The sequence below is a fragment of the Anomaloglossus baeobatrachus genome, chromosome 3, assembly GCF_048569485.1.
Source record: "Anomaloglossus baeobatrachus isolate aAnoBae1 chromosome 3, aAnoBae1.hap1, whole genome shotgun sequence".
Lineage (NCBI taxonomy): Eukaryota > Metazoa > Chordata > Amphibia > Anura > Aromobatidae > Anomaloglossus > Anomaloglossus baeobatrachus.
In genome coordinates, this window is record NC_134355.1 from 570,275,410 (window position 1) to 570,294,415 (window position 19,006).

At 51.8% G+C, this 19,006-nt stretch overlaps 1 protein-coding gene across 1 annotated transcript in view; it reads left to right on the top strand.

The window, feature by feature from the left end:
- Nucleotides 1-19,006, top strand: part of TRIP12 (thyroid hormone receptor interactor 12) — a 221,968-nt gene that overhangs the window by 172,509 nt on the left and 30,453 nt on the right. Inside the window, 6 exon segments of the mRNA XM_075341548.1 lie at nucleotides 253-457; nucleotides 589-689; nucleotides 2,115-2,289; nucleotides 2,406-2,547; nucleotides 3,575-3,766; nucleotides 17,489-17,640. Coding sequence (XP_075197663.1) covers nucleotides 253-457; nucleotides 589-689; nucleotides 2,115-2,289; nucleotides 2,406-2,547; nucleotides 3,575-3,766; nucleotides 17,489-17,640 — 967 coding nt within the window.

Genomic DNA, 19,006 nt, shown 5'->3' on the forward strand with positions numbered 1-19,006 from the left:
TTTTTTTTTTGTTTTTTTTGTCTGGAAAAGTGGAGGAACTCCCTCCTGGTAGGGTCTTCTGGAAAAATGTTTGCGTTTCCCATTGACTTGACTTTCATTAAACTTGTTACTGAAATCGAGCCTCTCTGCGCGTCCGACCTGCTTGATTAAAGTACCAAGCACTGGAGCATTTCAGTGCTCGCTCATCACTAGTGTATATAGCTTTCTTCCTCTTTCAAATTGGTGTATTAAGCCTTCTTTATATTCTCCAAGGTGTCATGCATCAAGTAAAGAACTTGGCCGAGTCAGAAACACTTTTAACAAGTCCACCAAAGGTCTGCACCAATGGGTCTGGTTCCCTTGCAAGTGCAGCATCCATCAACACTGGAATTGGCACTACATCTGGAAATGCAGCAGCTGACCTTGGGTCTCCAAGCCTGCAGCACCGAGATGACTCCTTAGATCTAAGCCCACAAGGGTGAGAAAATGGTGTAAAGTGTCTGTGCAGATTATTCAATACTTTCTACATTCAATGTAGAAAAGCTAATGAAATTATATAACCATAGCTTTCACTGTATGTTTTGTAATCTGTCCTGTTTTGTGTTTTAGTCGGCTCAGTGATGTTTTGAAGAGGAAAAGACTACCAAAACGTGGGCCAAGGAGGCCAAAATACTCTCCGCCAAGAGATGAAGACAAAACGGACAATCAAGGTACTGCTTATTCGTATCTTAATGAAAAATTCCGGTTTTAGTACATTATTTACTTTCTATTTAAATTTGGTGAAACGATAAGTAAATTTGTACTTTTGCCTGAGATAATTCTACTGACTTAAAGTTCAAAGTATAGGGAAAAAAAGCAACTTTGCAAATTGCCTCTTGTTAAAAACCTTCTTTGTTCTCAAGAATAGAGGGATTTTTAATTGTATCATTTACTGCTTGTTTCCTAGCCTGCTGGTCTCCTCTGCAATCTATTAGTAGTGGCAGCTTTCCTAGGCTAGAAGCAGGCGCTTGCTTACTTTTTCCAGTAGTGTTTTCCTAGCGGTGCTCTGAAGCTGGACAGATCGCTGAGCAGTCTCGATGCCGCTCTGCTGCTCCAGTCCAGGCCTCTGATCTATGCGCTCTTCCATGCTTAATGTAAACTAGAAGCGCAGTCATGTCGCTGGTTTGAACGGTCAGTCTTCAGAAGTGCATGGCTCCCTTGACAAGCAGAAAGCTGAAGATAGATGAAAATAACCCCTTAATGGGAACCAGTCATCCCAAAACCTGCAGATGTAGAGCCAATCTGCAGATTGTGTTACAATGCTGATCAGCCGCTGACATCGGGAGGCAATCAACGTTGTTCCTCCTGGGAGCATCCGAATTTAGGCCATGGGCGCACGTGTGCGTTTTGCATGCATTTACACAGCGCTTTGCACTGCAGTGTAAACGCATGCATTCTACATCCCCAGCAAAGTCTATGTAACTTGTGCAAATTCTATATGCACACTGCGTTTTAGAACGCAGCGATTTGCATGCTGAAATTTGTGACTGAATCGCTGCGTTCTATAAAGTAACATGTCACTTCTTTTGTGCGTTTTGGATGCTTTTCCAACTCTGTCTATGGCAGAGCAAGCATCCGGATCGCATCCATCTGTACTCAAAATACATCCAAAACGCAGCTTTTCGGCTGCGTTTTGAAACGCACATGCAGTGACAAAACGCTGTTTGCAGAATATTTGTCACGGCAGAACGCAACGTGCACACATGGCCTTACTCAAAATGGCGCCAAAGCTCCTTCAGTCATGGCGCACTGTCTGTGAGTGGTCGCTGTGCTCGCCCCCGGCACTTTGTCAGTTCTCTATGCACAAATGTGGGTCAGATTGTTGGGGGCGCACATAAAGCCATCTCGCTGTGTACTGAACAGTGACTGTACACGCTCTGGGCACACATCTAGGATTTAGAGCTGGCATCTTCTGCGTTTTCAGTAAGGTGGACGGACGGACAACATCGGAATGATATTAACCTACAGATTAAGGTTTTTTTTGTCTGCAGATTAACAGCATTTGGGGAGATAACACATTTAGTTTTTAAGTAATTTACAAAATCTTACGGCTTATTATTCATTGATGCTAATTTAATAATATCTTATTATTTTAGCAAAAAGCCCAACAGCCACACAGTCCCCAAAATCCTCATTTCTGGCTAGCTTAAATCCAAAAACCTGGGGCAGATTGAGCACACAGTCCAATAGCAACAATATAGAGCCGGCGCGGACAGCAGGAGTGAGTGGTTTGGCTAGAACGGCTTCCAAGGATACAATCTCAAACAACAGGTACAATCTATCACTGTATCGACACATCACATCCAACCAGTGTGTTTTCAGTTATATACATTTCTTCTGATTGGATTTTTGCTAATTTTCAGTTTTTGTCACCCCAATTTTTGTAGAGAGCGAATTCGTGGATGGATCAAGGAGCAGGCACATAAGTTTGTGGAGCGATATTTCAGCTCCGAGAATATGGATGGCAGCAATCCTGCACTAAACGTACTTCAGAGACTCTGCAACGCCACAGAGCAGCTCAACCTTCAGGTGCGGAAACCAAACGTTTCAGTAAATCGCTGTCATTCAGTGGGGAAGCTCTGGCCAGACTGATTTCAGAAGTAGATTAGTGACAACATGAAAGGTCCTGGTGCATCAGAGGGAGAATCGGGCTTTACCAGCTTTGCTTTGGCCTATGTAGGGATAGGCAATGGGTTGTCCTCATGAGGAAACCTTTTTTTTAATGGTCATCTAGGTTTGTCTTTTGTGAAGCATGCAGGGATGGTTATTCTATTTTCAGGAAAGCTATATAAAGGGAACCGGTCATGTCCCCTATGCCCTCCAACCCAGCAGCATTTATGGTTATGTCCAAACCCCCTTCCTAACCAGCCCCATATAATGTTATTCAGGCTTTCCCTTTGCTAATTATACCTTTGACTAGCTGCAGGGGCGTTAGTTTTCCTGACTAGTCAGCGCTTTTTCCATGTTATCACACCCCTGTGGGCGAGATAACAACCTGATTTCTACGAGCTAGTGTCATCGCCAGCTCCTGGTAATTTTGTGTATGCATGCGGATTATTTCGTCCACATCGGTGCCTCTTTGAAGCCGGGCGTATACTTTCCGGCTCCATTAGGCGCATTGTGCCTGACCGTAAGATCCGAACATGTGTACGTAAGCCATCTTCTCAACTTCCAGTCACAGGGGCGTGATAACATGGAAAAAGGGCTGACTAGTCAGGGGAACGAACGCCCCCGCGACTAGTCTCAGGCCCTAATTAGCATAGTTTAGGGACAGTTAGGTTTACAAGTCATTTTTTAAACATTCATATTAGTGTTTTACAGGGCTGGTTAGGGAGGGAATTTGGACATAGACTGCTGCTGGGTTGGAGGATATAGGGGACCTGACAGGCTACCTTTAATTTTCAATCTGGTTAAAACTGTTTGGATAAGTTTTTAATTTTGTTTATTTACTACTATAAATGGCAAGACTTTTTAGTTTATTTTTTTGGTCTGTTATTGTGCATATATATCTTTTTGTTTGTTTTTTTTTCTGACATGAATTCTTTGCTATGCCCAGGTGGATGGTGGCGTTGAGTGCCTTGTAGAAATCCGGAGCATTGTCTCAGAGTCGGACGTTTCTTCTTTTGAAATCCAGCACAGTGGTTTTGTGAAACAACTACTTCTGTACTTAACGTCTAAGAATGAAAAAGGTGCGGTTAGCAGAGATATTCGGCTAAAAAGATTCCTGCACGTCTTCTTCGGCTCGCCGGTAAGACACTAGAATATTTTTTTCCCCATAAGTTCTGTTATAGCAGTCAGTGAATGATGAGTGGTTGTTGATTAACTGTATGACAACCACATCCAGATTGCCTTAGCTGTCAGACAGTATGGGTATTACAAATCAGACATGTTATCCCTTTCGAGACCTGTACGTCCAAGGTCGTGCCTCTGCCTCTTGACGTGTGCTCACACTGAGCCGCATCTATCCCTGCATGTTGGCTGATGTGATTAACCGTCATGTTCCTCCAACGGCAGCAGTGGGCAGATTTCCGATATGCCCGATGTGAACTAGTTGAATCCCACTGTTAATCTCTGCCAAGATTTAACACGCGCCAGTGGGGAGCATGCCATTCCCCATTCCCATTAACAGCCCCATGATGTGATCACGGGCGCTGATGACGCCTGTCACTATCACGACGAACTTCCTGCGAACGCCGGCAGCATAATGGCATTCATAGGAAGTCAGTAGTTCCGCTGTACAGCACAGCACAGTGCTGATGCTGACACACCGCTCTGTACAGCACAAGGGATCAGACGATCGCAGCTTCTAATCCCCTAAGGCAGGGGTGGGGAACCTCCGGCCCATGACCTTTTATGTGACCCCCAGGCAGATTCCCGGGGGAGGCAGTGCTCGTGCTGTCACCGCGGTCTTGCTGCCGCCGGCCCTTTAAATCCACACATTGCTGTTTGTGCTGCAATGTGTTCTCCCGTCAACCAGTGCTTACTTTGTGGGCGGGTCCACAGCAGCCTCACAGCTTCCAGCGTTGTGTGCACGCCCCCTGCCCTCCGGAGATCAGTGCCCGTCTTTTCCTTCTGATGCAGTGTGTCCGGCTCCTGCACTCCGGACCGGTGATGTGAATGCAATGCTGCTGTGAGTCCAGCGCCGACCCTCTGCTGCTATGTGCCCTGCCCAATGCTTTGTGCCTAAACCCCAGTTCTGTAAACCCTCTCCCCCAGAGTTGCATGAAACTCTCAGCGCAGTGTGCCCCCAATGTCCTGTTTGCAGCCCCCCAATGTCCTGTGTGCACCCCTCCCCCAATGTCCTGTGTGCACCCCTCCCCCAATGTCCTGTGTGCACCCCTCCCCCAATGTCCTGTGTGCACCCCTCCCCCAATGTCCTGTGTGCACCCCTCCCCCAATGTCCTGTGTGCACCCCTCCCCCAATGTCCTTTGTGCACCCCTCCCCCAATGTCCTGTGTGCACCCCTCCCCCAATGTCCTGTGTAATGTCCTGTGTGCAGCCCCCCCAGTCCTATGTGCTGCCCATCACTCAGTCCTGTGTGCACCCCCCCACAATCCTGTGTGCAGCCCCCCCACAATCCTGTGTGCAGCGAATCACCCCAATCCTGTGTGCAATCTCCGTGTGGGGTCTGTGCCCCCAGCCCCGCGTGTGGCGTCTGTGCCCCCAGCCCCATGCCCCCAGTTAATTAATTGTTTCACCCAATATAGCAGGGTCATTTAAACATTGATAATTTTGTGCGGCCCCCGAAGGTTGGTAGAAATTTCCAAATGGCCCCCAACAGAAAAAAGGTTCCCCACCCCTGCCCTAAGGGGACTAGTAAAAAGGGGGAAGTAAAATGTAAAAAAAACCCACAAGTTCAAATCACCCCCCTTTCTTTGTCGCTCCATTGGGAGACCCAGACAATTGGGTGTATAGCTACTGCCTCCGGAGGCCACACAAAGTATTACACTTTAAAAAGTGTAACCCCTCCCCTCTGCCTATACACCCTCCCGTGCATCACGGGCCCATCAGTTTTTAGCTTTGTGTTGAAGGAGGCACACATGCACACAAGCTCCACATTTTAGTCAGCAGCAGCTGCTGATTATATCGGATGGAAGAAAAGAGGACCCCCACGGGGCCCCCGGCATGCTCCCTTCTCACCCCACTAAGTCGGCGGTGCTGTTAAGGTTGAGGTACCCATTGCGGGTACAGAGGCTGGAGCCCACATGCCGTTTTCCTTCCCCATCCCTTAGAGGCTCTGGGAGAAGTGGGATCCTAACCGGTCACCATTCACTGGGACCGAGCTCCATCCGCAGCCCCTGGGGGAATCTGACGGACAGGAGCCTCTATATCATCAGGGACAGGGCCCTGCATCCATAAGGTACTCTGTGTCCCATGAGGGACGAGGTATGCAGCGCCTGTGTTGCAGACGCCGCAGCGGCTCCTGTGTGGTTTGTGAGACCGGGACTACCACGCCTGTTTGCCGGCCGCGTTTTTAACTTTAGTCCCCGGCTTTTGCGGCCTAGTACCATATACTCCCGCCCCCGGGCCTGCCAGTCAGGGGTAAGGGCGGGACGGCCGACTGGACGTCGGCAGTGAGGGCTGGAGCATACTTTGGTATCCTCCTCCCCCCTCACTGAGCACTGTGGGGCACCAGTTTCCCGCACTTTATTAGGCACGCCCACGGCTCCATCCTCCCCTCAGAACGCTGGCAGCCATTGTTATAATCACTGCTGCCGGTGGGGGATTTCAGAACGAGCTCCGCAGTTCTGGGAGAAGTGGGATCCTAACCGGTCGCCGTTCACTGGGACCGGGCTCCCTCCGCAGCCCCTGGGGGAATCTGACGGACAGGAGGCTGGATATCATCAGGGACAGTGCCCTGCATCCATGAGGTACTCTGTGTCCCCTTAGGGACGGTGCAGGCAGCGTCGGTGTTACAGACGCCGCAGCGGCTGCTGTGTGGTTTGTGAGCCGGGACTACCGCGCCGACCGCGCCTGTTGGCCGGCCGCGCTTTTAACTTTAGTCCCCGGCTTTTGCGGCCTAGTACCATGTACTCCCGCCCCCGGGCCTGCCAGTCAGGGGTGGGGGCGGGACGGCCGACTGGACGTCGGCAGTGAGGGCTGGAGCATGCTTTCGTATCCTCCTCCCCCCTCACTGAGCACTGTGGGGCACCAGATGCCCGCACTTTATTAGGCACTCCCATGGCTCCTTCCTCCCCTCAGAACGCTGGCAGCCATTGTTATAATCTCTTCTGCCGGTGGAGGATTTCAGAATGAGCTCTGCAGCTCTGGGAGTCCCAGGCAGGGAATCTGGTGGACGCACCACCGCTTGGGGCGGTTGGTAAGCCACACCAGTCGTCAGGTGCTGGCCCCCCTTGGGTACAGAAGTGTGTGTGTGTGTGTGTGTATATATATAATATAATATAATATATATATATATATATATATATATATATATATATATATATATATATATATATATATATATATATATATATATATATATATATATATATATATATATATATATATATATATATATATATATATATATATATATTATATATTATATATTTTGTATACATTTTCTCTATTCGGCAGCATTATTTGCTTTTGGCTATATCTCTAAGAGGAGACAACACATGTCGTCCGCAGAAAGCAAGGGGGGCCAAGGCACAGGCTTATTTTGCAACCTGTACCTCTTGTGCGGCTATGTTACCTGCAGGTTCCACCTACCCTCATTGTGACAATGCTCGGCCCCTGTGGCACTCACTCAGCCGGAGCCTCCGGCACTGGTGGGACCCTCGGCTCAGGTGCTACCGCCGGTTTCCACTGCACAGATGGAAGGGACAGAGTTTACATTTTTGACTGAGAAACTCTGAGTCGCTTCACATTCCATGGCTCAGTCTATGGACAGATGGTCGGCTAAGATACTAGAAGCTTAGCAGTCCAGACCGGTAACACAGGGCTAGGGCACTGTGAGTTCATCGCCCCCAGGCCCCTCTCGGTCGGTACAGCAAAGGGCTCCTGGGGTGGCACCCAGATCCCACGGTGAGAACTCCGACACGGACCGCAGCCTCAGACAGGCTAAGCGGGCTTGCTGGGAACCTTCCCCGACTTCATCACGCGGTTCGGGGTCTCAGCATGAGGACTCTCTGGAGGATGAAGCGGAGGTCGCAGCTCAGGGCTCTGATCCTGACGTTGCTCTCATTCTGGATACACCTGAAGGGGACGCCATAGTAAATGACCTTATAACGTCCATCTACCAGGTGCTAGTCCTTCTCCCCCAACTCCACCTATAGAGGAGTCGGCTTCACAGTAGGAGAAACACCAGTTTCGGTTTCCCAAACATACCCGGAGTGCTTTTTTCGATCACTCTAACTTCAGAGATGCTGTCCAGAAGCACGGAGCATTTAGGGACAAGCGCTTTACTAAGCGCCTTAATGACACACGTTACCCTTTCCCCCCTGACGTAGTTAAGGGTTGGGCTCAGTGTCCCAAGGTGGATCCTCCAGTCTCCAGACTGGCGGCTAGATCCGTAGTATTAGTGGCAGATGGTTCATCGCTCAAGGATGCCACTGACAGGCAAATAGAGCTCATGATGAAATCCATCTATGAAGCCATAGGCGCGTCTTTTGCTCCGGCCTTCGCAGTCGTGGGGGCATTCCAAGCTATCAGCTTGTCTGTCCGAGACTAATGAGGTCGCAAGTACCTCTGCCCCGCAGGATGTGTCTTTGACTTCTCAGGCGTCGTTTTTTTTTTTTCGTCCTACGCCATGAACGCCGTCCTGGACTCTGCGAGCCGTACAGCGGTAGCATCCGCCAATTCGGTGGCAGTCCGCAGGGCCATGTGGCTACGCGAATGGAAGGCAGACTCTGCGTCCAAGAAGTTCTTAACCGGTTTGCCATTTTCTGGCGACCGTTTGTTTGGCGAGCAATTGGATGAAAAACGGATGAGTGAGAGACATTCCGTCTCACGGTTACAGGATAGAGCTCAGCTCTCGCCCTCCGACTCGTTTCTGCAGATGGAGTTGTGATCCCCGTTCCGCTTCACGAACGTGGTCGCGGTCTTTACTCCAACTTTTTTGGGGTACCAAAAAAAGGACGGATCATTCCGGTCCGTTCCGGGCCTCATTCTGCTCAACAGACACGTGAGAACCAGACGGTTTCGGATGGAATCTCTCCGCTCAGTAATCGCTTCGATGTCCCAGGGAGTCTTCCTAGCATCAATCGACATCAGGGATGCTTATCTCCATGTGCCGATTACACCAGAGCATCAACGCTTCCGGTGTTTCGCCTCCGGGTCGAACACTTTCAGCTCGTGACTCTGCCTTTCGGCCTGGCGACAGTCCCACGGGTCTTCACCAAGGTCATGGCATCAGTGGCGATGGGCCTACACTCTCAGGGACACTCGGTGATCCCTTACTTAGACGATCTCCTAAGTCAAGTCACCACAGCCTGAACATTGCTCTGGAGACTCTCCAGAGGTTCGGGTGGATCATCAATTTCCCAAAGTCAAAATTGACACCGACCCAATCACTGACTTTCCTCGGGATGGAGTTTCATTCTCCCTCAGAGATAGTGAAGCTACCGCTGGACAAACAGAGTTCGCTGCAGACAGGGGTGCACTTTCTCCTTCGGGCCCAGTCTCACCCCTTGAGGCGCCTCACGCGCTTCCCAGGGAAGATGGTGGCAGCAATGGAGGCAGTTCCCTTTGCACAGTTTCATCTGCGTCCACTCCAATGGCACATTCTCCGCAAATGGGACAGGAGGCCGACGTCCCTAGACAGGAACGTCTCTCTTTCACTGGCAGACAAAGCCTCTCCTCAGGGGTGGCTTCTTCCCACTTCTTGGTCGAAAGAAAAATCCTTCCTGCTCCCATCCTGGGCTATGGTCACGACGGACGAGAGTCTGTCAGGGTGGACAGCGGTCTTCCGCCACCACAGGGCTCAGGGAACCTGGACTCTGACAGAGTCCTCCCTTCAGATCAATGTTCTGGAGATAAGGGCAGTGTAGCTAGCCCTAAAGTCGTTCCAGCGGTGGCTGGACGGCAGGCAGATCCGGATACAGTCGGACGACGCCACGGCGGTCGCGTACATCAACCACCAGCACAGAGCGCTGGCGGCGGACGCATCAGTCCAGGACTGGTCGCAATTTCGACTGCCTTATGTATTTCCTCCTCTGGCGCTGCTGCCCAGGGTGTTACTCACGACTGACGCCGCGCCATCCTCGTCGCTCCAGACTGGCCGAGGAGGTCGTGATACCTGGATCTGTGGCACCTCACGGTGGGTCGACCGTGGGCACTCCCAGGACCGACCAGACTTGCTGTCCCAAGGGCCATTTTCCATCTGAATTCTGCGGTCTTCACCCTGACTGGGTGGCCATTGAGTCATGGCTCTTAGCGTTATTAGAGTTATATCTATCACGCCTTTCGCAGAAGGTGGTCTTCCTAGTGGCAGGCACATCACTTCGGAGAGTGTCTGAGCTAGCAGCGCTGTCATGCAAAGCCCCCTTCCTGGTGTTTCGCCAGCATGAGGTGGTTCTGCGTCCGGTCCCGGAATGCCTTCTTAAGGTGGTATCCCCCTTTTCTTCTCAATCAGGATATCTCCTTACCTTCTTTTGGCTCTCATCCAGTTCACAGTTGTGAAAAGGATGGCACTTGTTAGATCTCGGGAGAGCACTCCGGCTCTTCTTTTCGCACACTGCGCCCCCGCGCCGTTCTGATGCGCTCTCTGTCCGTGTCACTGGCCAGAGTAAGGGGTCGCAGGCTTCCAAGTCAACCTTGGCTCGGTGGATCAAGGAACTGATCCTTGAAGCCTACCGTTCTTCTGGGCTTCCGATTCCTTTGGAGCTGAAAGCCCATTCTACCAGAGCCGCAGGGGCATCCTGGGCATTGCGTCACCAGGCTACGGCTCAGCGGGTGTGGCAGCACTACCTGGTCGAGTTTGCACACTTTCACGAAACACTATCAGGTTCATGCCTATGCTGTGGCAGATGCCAGCCTAGGTAGGCGAGTCCTTCAGGAGGCGGTTGCTCACCTGTAAGAGAGGGCCGGTTTTTTTCGGCTCTTTTTATCGAGGTATTCTTTTACCCACCCAGGGACTGCTTTTGGACATCCCAATTGTCTGGGTCTCCCAATGGAGCGACAAAGAAGGGAATTTTGTTTACTTACCGTAAATTCCTTTTCTTCTAGCTCCTATTGGGAGACCCAGCACCCGCCCCTGTTCCCTTCGGGCTGTTGTTTTGTGTACACGTGTTGTTCATGTTGAAGGGTTCTTTTGGTTCATGGTTTCAGTTCTCCGAACATCCTTCGGTTTGAATTTACCTTAGACCAATTTATAAGTTCCTCCTTCCTGCTTTGGCACCAAAACTGATGGGCCCGTGATGCACGGGAGGGTGTATAGGCAGAGGGGAGGGGTTACACTTTTTAAAGTGTAATGCTTTGTGTGGCCTCCGGAGGCAGTAGCTATACACCCAATTGTCTGGGTCTCCCAATAGGAGCTAGAAGAAAAGGAATTTACGGTAAGTAAACAAAATTCCCTTCTTTGCCCCATTCAAATTAAACAATAAAAAATACACATTGGTATTGCTGCTTTCAGAAATATCCAATCTATTAAAATCCTAATATAATCTTATCAGTAAAATGCTTAATAAAAAAAAAAATCAGCAGAAGTTCAGGATTACGTTTGTTTTTGGCGCAGCATTGCAATTAAATGCAATAAATGGCGAAAAAACGTCAACTCAGGGCGAAAAGAATAAGTAATCACTGAGCCCCAGATCCCCAAAAATGAGAAGGTTTCAAGTCCTGACAAATGGTGACTAAAGCGTCAAATATTTTATTAATTTATTAATATTTATTTTATAATATATAAAAAAAATTTCAACAAATTTCTTTTTTTTTTTTTTTTTAACCCCTTCAGCCCCCAGCCTGTTTTCACCTTAAAGACCCGGCCATTTTTTGCAATTTTGACCAGTGTCACTTTGACAGGTTATAACTCTGGAACACTTCAACGGATCCTGGCGATTCTGAGATTGTTTTTTCGTGACATATTGTGCTTCATGTCAGTAGTAAATTTAGGCCGATATGTTTTGCGTTAATTTGTGAAAATTTCGGAAATTTGGCGAAAATTTTGAAAATTTCGCAATTTTCAAAATTTGAAATTTTATGCCCATAAATCTGAGAGATAGGTCACACAAAATAGTTACTAAATAACATTTCCCACTTGTCTGCTTTACACCAGCGCAATTTTTGAAAAAAAAAAAAATTCCGTTAGGAAGTTAGAAGGGTTCAAAGTTCATCAGCAATTTCTCATTTTTCCAACAAAATTTACATAAAAAAAATTTTTAGGTACCACATCACATTTGGAGTGATTTGAGAAACCTAGGCGACAGAAAATACCCAAAAGTGACCCCATTCTAAAATCTGCACCCCTCACTCTGCTCAAAACCACATCCAAGAAGTTTATTAACCCTTTAGGAGCTTCACAGCAACCAAAGCAATGTAGACGAAAAAATGAAAATTTTACTTTTTTAACACAAAAATGTTACTTTAGCCATAAAAATTAGTATTTTCACAAGGGTATCAGGAAAAATGCATCATAAAATGTATTGTGCATTTTCTCCTGAGTACGCAGATACCTCATATGTGGTGGAAATCAAATGTTTGGGCACACGGCAGGACTCGGAAGGCAAGGAGCGCCATTTGAATTTTTGAACGCAAAATTAGCTGCACTCATTAGCGGACGCCATGTCGGGTTTGAAGACTCCCTGAGGTGCCTAAACAATGTAGCTCCCCCACAAGTGACCCCATTTTGGAAACTAGACCCCTCAAATATTTTTTCTAGATGTTTGATGTGCACTTTGAACCCCTGGGGGCTTCACAGAAGTTTATAACGTTGAGCCGTGAAAAGAAAAAAAATTTTTTTTACCACAAAACTGTTGCTTCAACCAGGTAGCTTTTTTTATCACAACGGTATCAGGAAAAAATGCACCATAAAATGTATTGTGCATTTTCTCCTGAGTACGCAGATACCCCATATGTGGTGGAAATCAAATGTTTGGGCACACAGCAGGACTCGGCAGGCAAGGAGCGCCATTTCACAGCAAAATTGGTTGGAATTATTAGCGGACGCCATGTTGCATTTGGAGACCCCCCTGAAGTGCCTAAACAATGGAGCTCCCCCACATGTGATCCCATTTTGGAAACTAGACCCCTCATGGAATTTATCTAGCTATTTAGTGAGCACTTTGAACCCCTGGAGGCTTCACAAACGTTTGTAATGTTCAGCCGTGAAAATATTTTATTATTTTTTTTACCACAAAATTGTTTTTTCAAACAGGTAGCTTTTTTTTCACAAGGGTATCAGGAAAAAATGCACCATAAAATGTATTGTGCAATTTCTCCTGAGTACACAGGTACCTCATATGTGGTGGAAATCAATTGTTTGGGCATACGGCGGGGCTCAGAAGAGAAGGAGCGCCATTTCACAGTAAAATTGGTTGGAATTATTAGCAGACGCCATGTTGCATTTGGAGACCCCCTGAGGTGCCTAAACAATGGAGCTCCCCCACATGTGATCCCATTTTGGAAACTAGACCCCCCCCCCCCCCATACAAAAAAATTAGTTTGGCGAAATAAAAAATACAGACATCAGTAAAAAAAAAAAAAAAATGAATAAAAAAAAAAAAAATATGAGCGCCTGCCACTAAGACCAGTGCCAAACGTGAGAGCAATGCACGAGTCTCGCATCGCATCATCCACTCCAGTCTGGAAGCAAGCAACTGCGCTGGATAATGCGATGCGAGAGGGCGGGGCGGCAGATGAGAAAGGGCGCAGCGGATGGAAGATGGGAAAGTGCGCAGCGGATGGAGGAGCGGCAGAGGATGGGAAAGGGCGCAGCGGATGGAAGATGGAAAATGGCGCAGCGGATGGAGGAGCGGCAGAGGATGGGAAAGGGCGCAACGGATGGATGATGGGAAATGGCGCAGCGGGTGGAGGAGCGGCAGAGGATGGGGGGGGGGGGGGAGGTGAGATGGGGATACCTACCTTACAGGATGGATCTAGGCAGCAGGATCACAGCAGACAGAAGAGGCAGCAGATGAAGGAGGCAACAGATTGAGGAGGGTGAGAGGGGGCAGTAGATGAAGAGGATGGGAGAGAGCAGGCAGCAGATCGGGGAGGGGGGCAGAGTCTGATGGGAGAGAGAGATGGCTCATGGAGGAGGGGGGGCCCCAGAACATGGAGGGGGGAGGGGGGAGGGTGGCTTGCAGCACATGTGGGGGGGGGAGGGTGGCTTGCAGCACATGTGGGGGGGGGAGGGTGGCTTGCAGCACATGTGGGGGGAGGGTGGCTTGCAGCACTGCAAGCCACCCTCCCCCCCCACATGTGCTGCAAGCCACCCTCCCCCCCCCACATGTGCTGCAAGCCACCCTCCCCCCCACATGTGGAGCACTGCAAGCCACCCTCCCCCCCACATGTGGAGCACTGCAAGCCATCCTCCCCCCACATGTGGAGCACTGCAAGCCATCCTCCCCCCACATGTGGAGCACTGCAAGCCACCCTCCCCCCACATGTGGAGCACTGCAAGCCACCCTCCCCCCACATGTGCTGCAAGCCACCCTCCCCCCACATGTGCTGCAAGCCACCCTCCCCCCCCACATGTGCTGCAAGCCACCCTCCCCCCCACATGTGGAGCACTGCAAGCCACCCTCCCCCCACATGTGGAGCACTGCAAGCCACCCTCCCCCCCACATGTGGAGCACTGCAAGCCACCCTCCCCCCACATGTGGAGCACTGCAAGCCACCCTCCCCCCACATGTGGAGCACTGCAAGCCACCCTCCCCCCACATGTGGAGCACTGCAAGCCACCCTCCCCCCACATGTGGAGCACTGCAAGCCACCCTCCCCCCACATGTGGATCGGAGCGGCGGCCGGGACAGCGGTGGATCGGAGCGGCGGCCGGGACAGCGGTGGATCGGAGCGGCGGCCGGGACAGCGGTGGATCGGAGCGGCGGCCGGGACAGCGGTGGATCGGAGCGGCGGCCGGGACAGCGGTGGATCGGAGCGGCGGCCGGGACAGCGGTGGATCGGAGCGGCGGCCGGGACAGCGGTGGATCGGAGCGGCGGCCGGGACAGCGGTGGATCGGAGCGGCGGCCGGGACAGCGGTGGATCGGAGCGGCGGCCGGGACAGCGGTGGATCGGAGCGGCGGCCGGGACAGCGGTGGATCGGAGCGGCGGCCGGGACAGCGGTGGATCGGAGCGGCGGCCGGGACAGCGGTGGATCGGAGCGGCGGCCGGGACAGCGGTGGATCGGAGCGGCGGCCGGGACAGCGGTGGATCGGAGCGGCGGCCGGGACAGCGGTGGATCGGAGCGGCGGCCGGGACAGCGGTGGATCGGAGCGGCGGCCGGGACAGCGGTGGATCGGAGCGGCGGCCGGGACAGCGGTGGATCGGAGCGGCGGCCGGGACAGCGGTGGATCGGAGCGGCGGCCGGGACAGCGGTGGATCGGAGCGGCGGCCGGGACAGCGGTGGATCGGAGCGGCGGCCGGGACAGCGGTGGATCGGAGCGGCGGCCGGGACAGCGGTGGATCGGAGCGGCGGCCGGGACAGCGGTGGATCGGAGCGGCGGCCGGGACAGCGGTGGATCGGAGCGGCGGCCGGGACAGCGGTGGATCGGAGCGGCGGCCGGGACAGCGGTGGATCGGAGCGGCGGCCGGGACAGCGGTGGATCGGAGCGGCGGCCGGGACAGCGGTGGATCGGAGCGGCGGCCGGGACAGCGGTGGATCGGAGCGGCGGCCGGGACAGCGGTGGATCGGAGCGGCGGCCGGGACAGCGGTGGATCGGAGCGGCGGCCGGGACAGCGGTGGATCGGAGCGGCGGCCGGGACAGCGGTGGATCGGAGCGGCGGCCGGGACAGCGGTGGATCGGAGCGGCGGCCGGGACAGCGGTGGATCGGAGCGGCGGCCGGGACAGCGGTGGATCGGAGCGGCGGCCGGGACAGCGGTGGATCGGAGCGGCGGCCGGGACAGCGGTGGATCGGAGCGGCGGCCGGGACAGCGGTGGATCGGAGCGGCGGCGGGGACAGCGGTGGATCGGAGCGGCGGCCGGGACAGCGGTGGATCGGAGCGGCGGCGGGGACAGCGGTAAATCGAGCGTGGCGGCGGGGCGATCGGAGACAGGGGCGAGCAGCTGGGACAGGGGCGGGCGAGCGGCTGGGACAGGGGCGGGCGAGCGGCTGGGACAGGGGCGGGCGGGCGGGCGAGCGGCTGGGACAGGGGCGAGCGGCTGGGACAGGGGCGGGCGGGCGGGCGGGCGAGCGGCTGGGACAGGGGCGGGCGGGCGGGCGAGCGGCTGGGACAGGGGCGGGCGGGCGGGCGAGCGGCTGGGACAGGGGCGGGCGAGCGGGGGCAGCAACTTACCGATGGGCACCCGCAGAGCTTCGGCTTCCAGGGACGGTCACAGGCCGCAGATCCACATTGATTGGAGAGAGCGGTCACAAGACCGGTCTCTCCAATCAGAGCTGGGGGCGGGTGAAGCATCGATCACCCAGCTCCAGCCAATGGCCAGTGCTACAGCAGCACTGATCAGGGCTGGATTTCAATGTTCCAGCCATTTTCAATGGCTGGAACATTACAGTGGCTGTAATTGGCTGAGCGGCGTTCGTCAGCCAATCACAGCCTCTGTAGGTTCGGGGAGGAGGCACCACCCCTCCTGACGTCAGGCAGAGGTCCCCTCCTTCCCGAATCCACCGTTTAAGTAAATAAATTTCACTCCCCGGGGCTCCGGGACCGCGATTTCGCCAGGACGTACTGAGTACGTCATGGGTCCTTTAGCACCATGTCACCATGACGTACTCAGTACGTCCAAGGTCGTTAAGGGGTTAAATAACACTCACCCCCCCACCCCCTCCACTGATGAAAGAATACCAAGCATGTATAGTTTTTTTTTTTTTTTTTTTTTTTTATGTACAAATTTTCACTGACCCGTGGAATCTGTGCCAGGTCAGTTTTACGATATAGTGGACATGGTAAATTAAAAAAAACAATGCAGGAGTTGCACTTTTTTTTTTTTTTTTTTTTTTTTTTTTTTTAGTGTCACTGTGCTTGGTGTCTTGTATTCTCTTCCCCTCCCCCCTCCATTTTCTAGTACAATATATGGCACAATAAATGTGGTTTTTTTGGGTTTGTTTGTGGTTTATTTTTCTGTCAACAAAGCCAAAAAAAAACCACAAAAAAAGCAAAGTTATGGCTCTTGGAAGGAGGGGATGAAAAAGAGAAAGTTGCCTAGTAGTGAAGGGGCTAGTAGAGTTGTCAGGTGACAAAATATTGATGACTTTTATCTTTCGGCAGCCGGATGGGATGTATACACGTTTAGCAGGGTTGCCTTGTGCAGCTCCATTCATCGTTGTAGCAGCCGCTGACGGGTTCTGCAGAGCAGCCGCTGTTCAGGAGCACAGGATCCGATCAGCAATACCACCCCACAGCGGCTGACCGGAGCCGTGCATTGTAACGGCTCAGGGCGCTGATTTCTGTCAGACGAAGACAACAGCAATAAGGATAGATGATCAATAACTTGAGAACGGACCACTTTTAAGCTCAAAGATTGACTCTGGGCAGCAAAGGAGAAAAGCAAAGAAATGCATTGTTATTCCCATCCGATGACAAGACCTCTGAAATGCTCTATGTATTGTCTATAGGGCTGGTGGACATGGGCCAGTACAGTGCATCTCAGTCACCACCTCTAGATCAGTGAGGGTCCCAGCTCAGACCCTCAGTACTCTGCTGCCTGCGGATAGGTGATGCCTCGCTACACTTAGTGCCGACCCTCTATAATATTTCTTTCCTTGGTCAGTTGTGCGGTTTGGAAGTGCACATTGCAGATTAAGCTACCTTTTGAAGTGACCGTTCAGTCCTGTACCTTCTATAGCTGGACAGAACGGTTCTGGGTGTTGGAGATGATTAATGTTTTTCACTAAATATTAATATTACAGCTTCCAGGAGAGGAGCCGCTGGGAAGGATAGAGCTGACAGAAAACGGACATTTGCTGGCGCTGGTACACAAGATGAATAACTGCCTCAGCCAGATGGAGCAGTTCCCGGTCAAAGTGCACGACTTCCCCAGCGGTAATGGTACAGGGAGCAGGTAGGCAGCACGTGAAGGATTTGTAAATTACTGCACTTTCCATTCAATCGTGTGTTTTGTAAAACTACTAAAACGTATTTACTGTCCAGTCTTGTTACTACTTTTACTCACTGTATATAATTTTGATACGCTGCCGATTTTGCACGTTTTCCCACCTACAAAGAATGGAGAGGTCTGTAATTATCGTAGGTACACTTCAACTATGACACAGGATAAAAAAAATTCCTGAAAATCACATTGCATGATTTTTTAAAAATTGTTAATTTGCATTTTATTGTATAAAATAAGTATTTGATCACCTAACAACCAGCAAGAATTCTGGCTCTCACAGACCTGTTATTTCTTCATCGTTCCTTATGGGAGACCCAGACCATGGGTGTATAGCTTCTGCCTCCGGAGGACACACAAAGTACTACACTAAAAAGTGTAGCTCCTCCCTCCGAGCATATACACCCCCTGGATGACCAAATCTAGCCAGTTCAATGCTTTGTGTTCAGGAGGTCACACACACATGCATTCTCATCTGATTTTTGATTTCAAAGAGTTCTCTGCAGCTGGACATTCTCCGCTGTTGGGACAAGCGGACCTCTTCCTTGCACAGGCTAGTGGCTCTGTCGCCACAGACCAGGAGCTCTCTTCAGTGGTGGCTTCGGCCCCTCTCTCTGTCCCAGGGACGCTCCTTTCTGGCCCCGTCCTAGGTGATTCTCACCACGGATGCCAGTCTCTCCGGCTGGGGAGCAGTGTTTCTCCACCACCGAGCACAGGGCACTTGGACTCCGTCCGAATCGGCCCTCTCGATCAATGTGCTGGAAATCAGAGCTGTGCTCCTAGCTCTCGTAGCCTTTCACCACCTGTTGGCGGGCAAGCACATTCGAGTCCAGTCAGACAACGCGACAGCAGTTGCCTACATTAATCACCAGGGCGGGACTCGCAGCCGCCTAGCAATGTTGGAAGTTCAACGTATCCTTCAGTGGACGGAGGACTCCAAGTCCACCATATCCGCAGTCCACATCCCAGGCGTAGAAATCTGAGAGGCAGATTATCTCAGCCGTCAAACCGTGGACAGAGGCGAGTGGGCCCTGCATCCGGCAGTGTTCCGGTCAATCTGCCGCAAGTGGGGCACTCCGGAAGTGGATCTAATGGCATCCCGGCACAACAACAAGGTCCCGGTTTACGTGGCTCGCTCCCACGATCCTCAGGCCTTGGCAGCGGACACACTGGTTCAGGATTGGTCCCAGTTCCGTCTGGCCTACGTGTTTCCCCCTCTAGCTCTCTTGCCCAGAGTCCTGCGCAAGATCAGAATGGAGGGCCGTCGGGTCATATTCATTGCTCCAGACTGGCCCAGGCGAGCTTGGTACCCAGACCT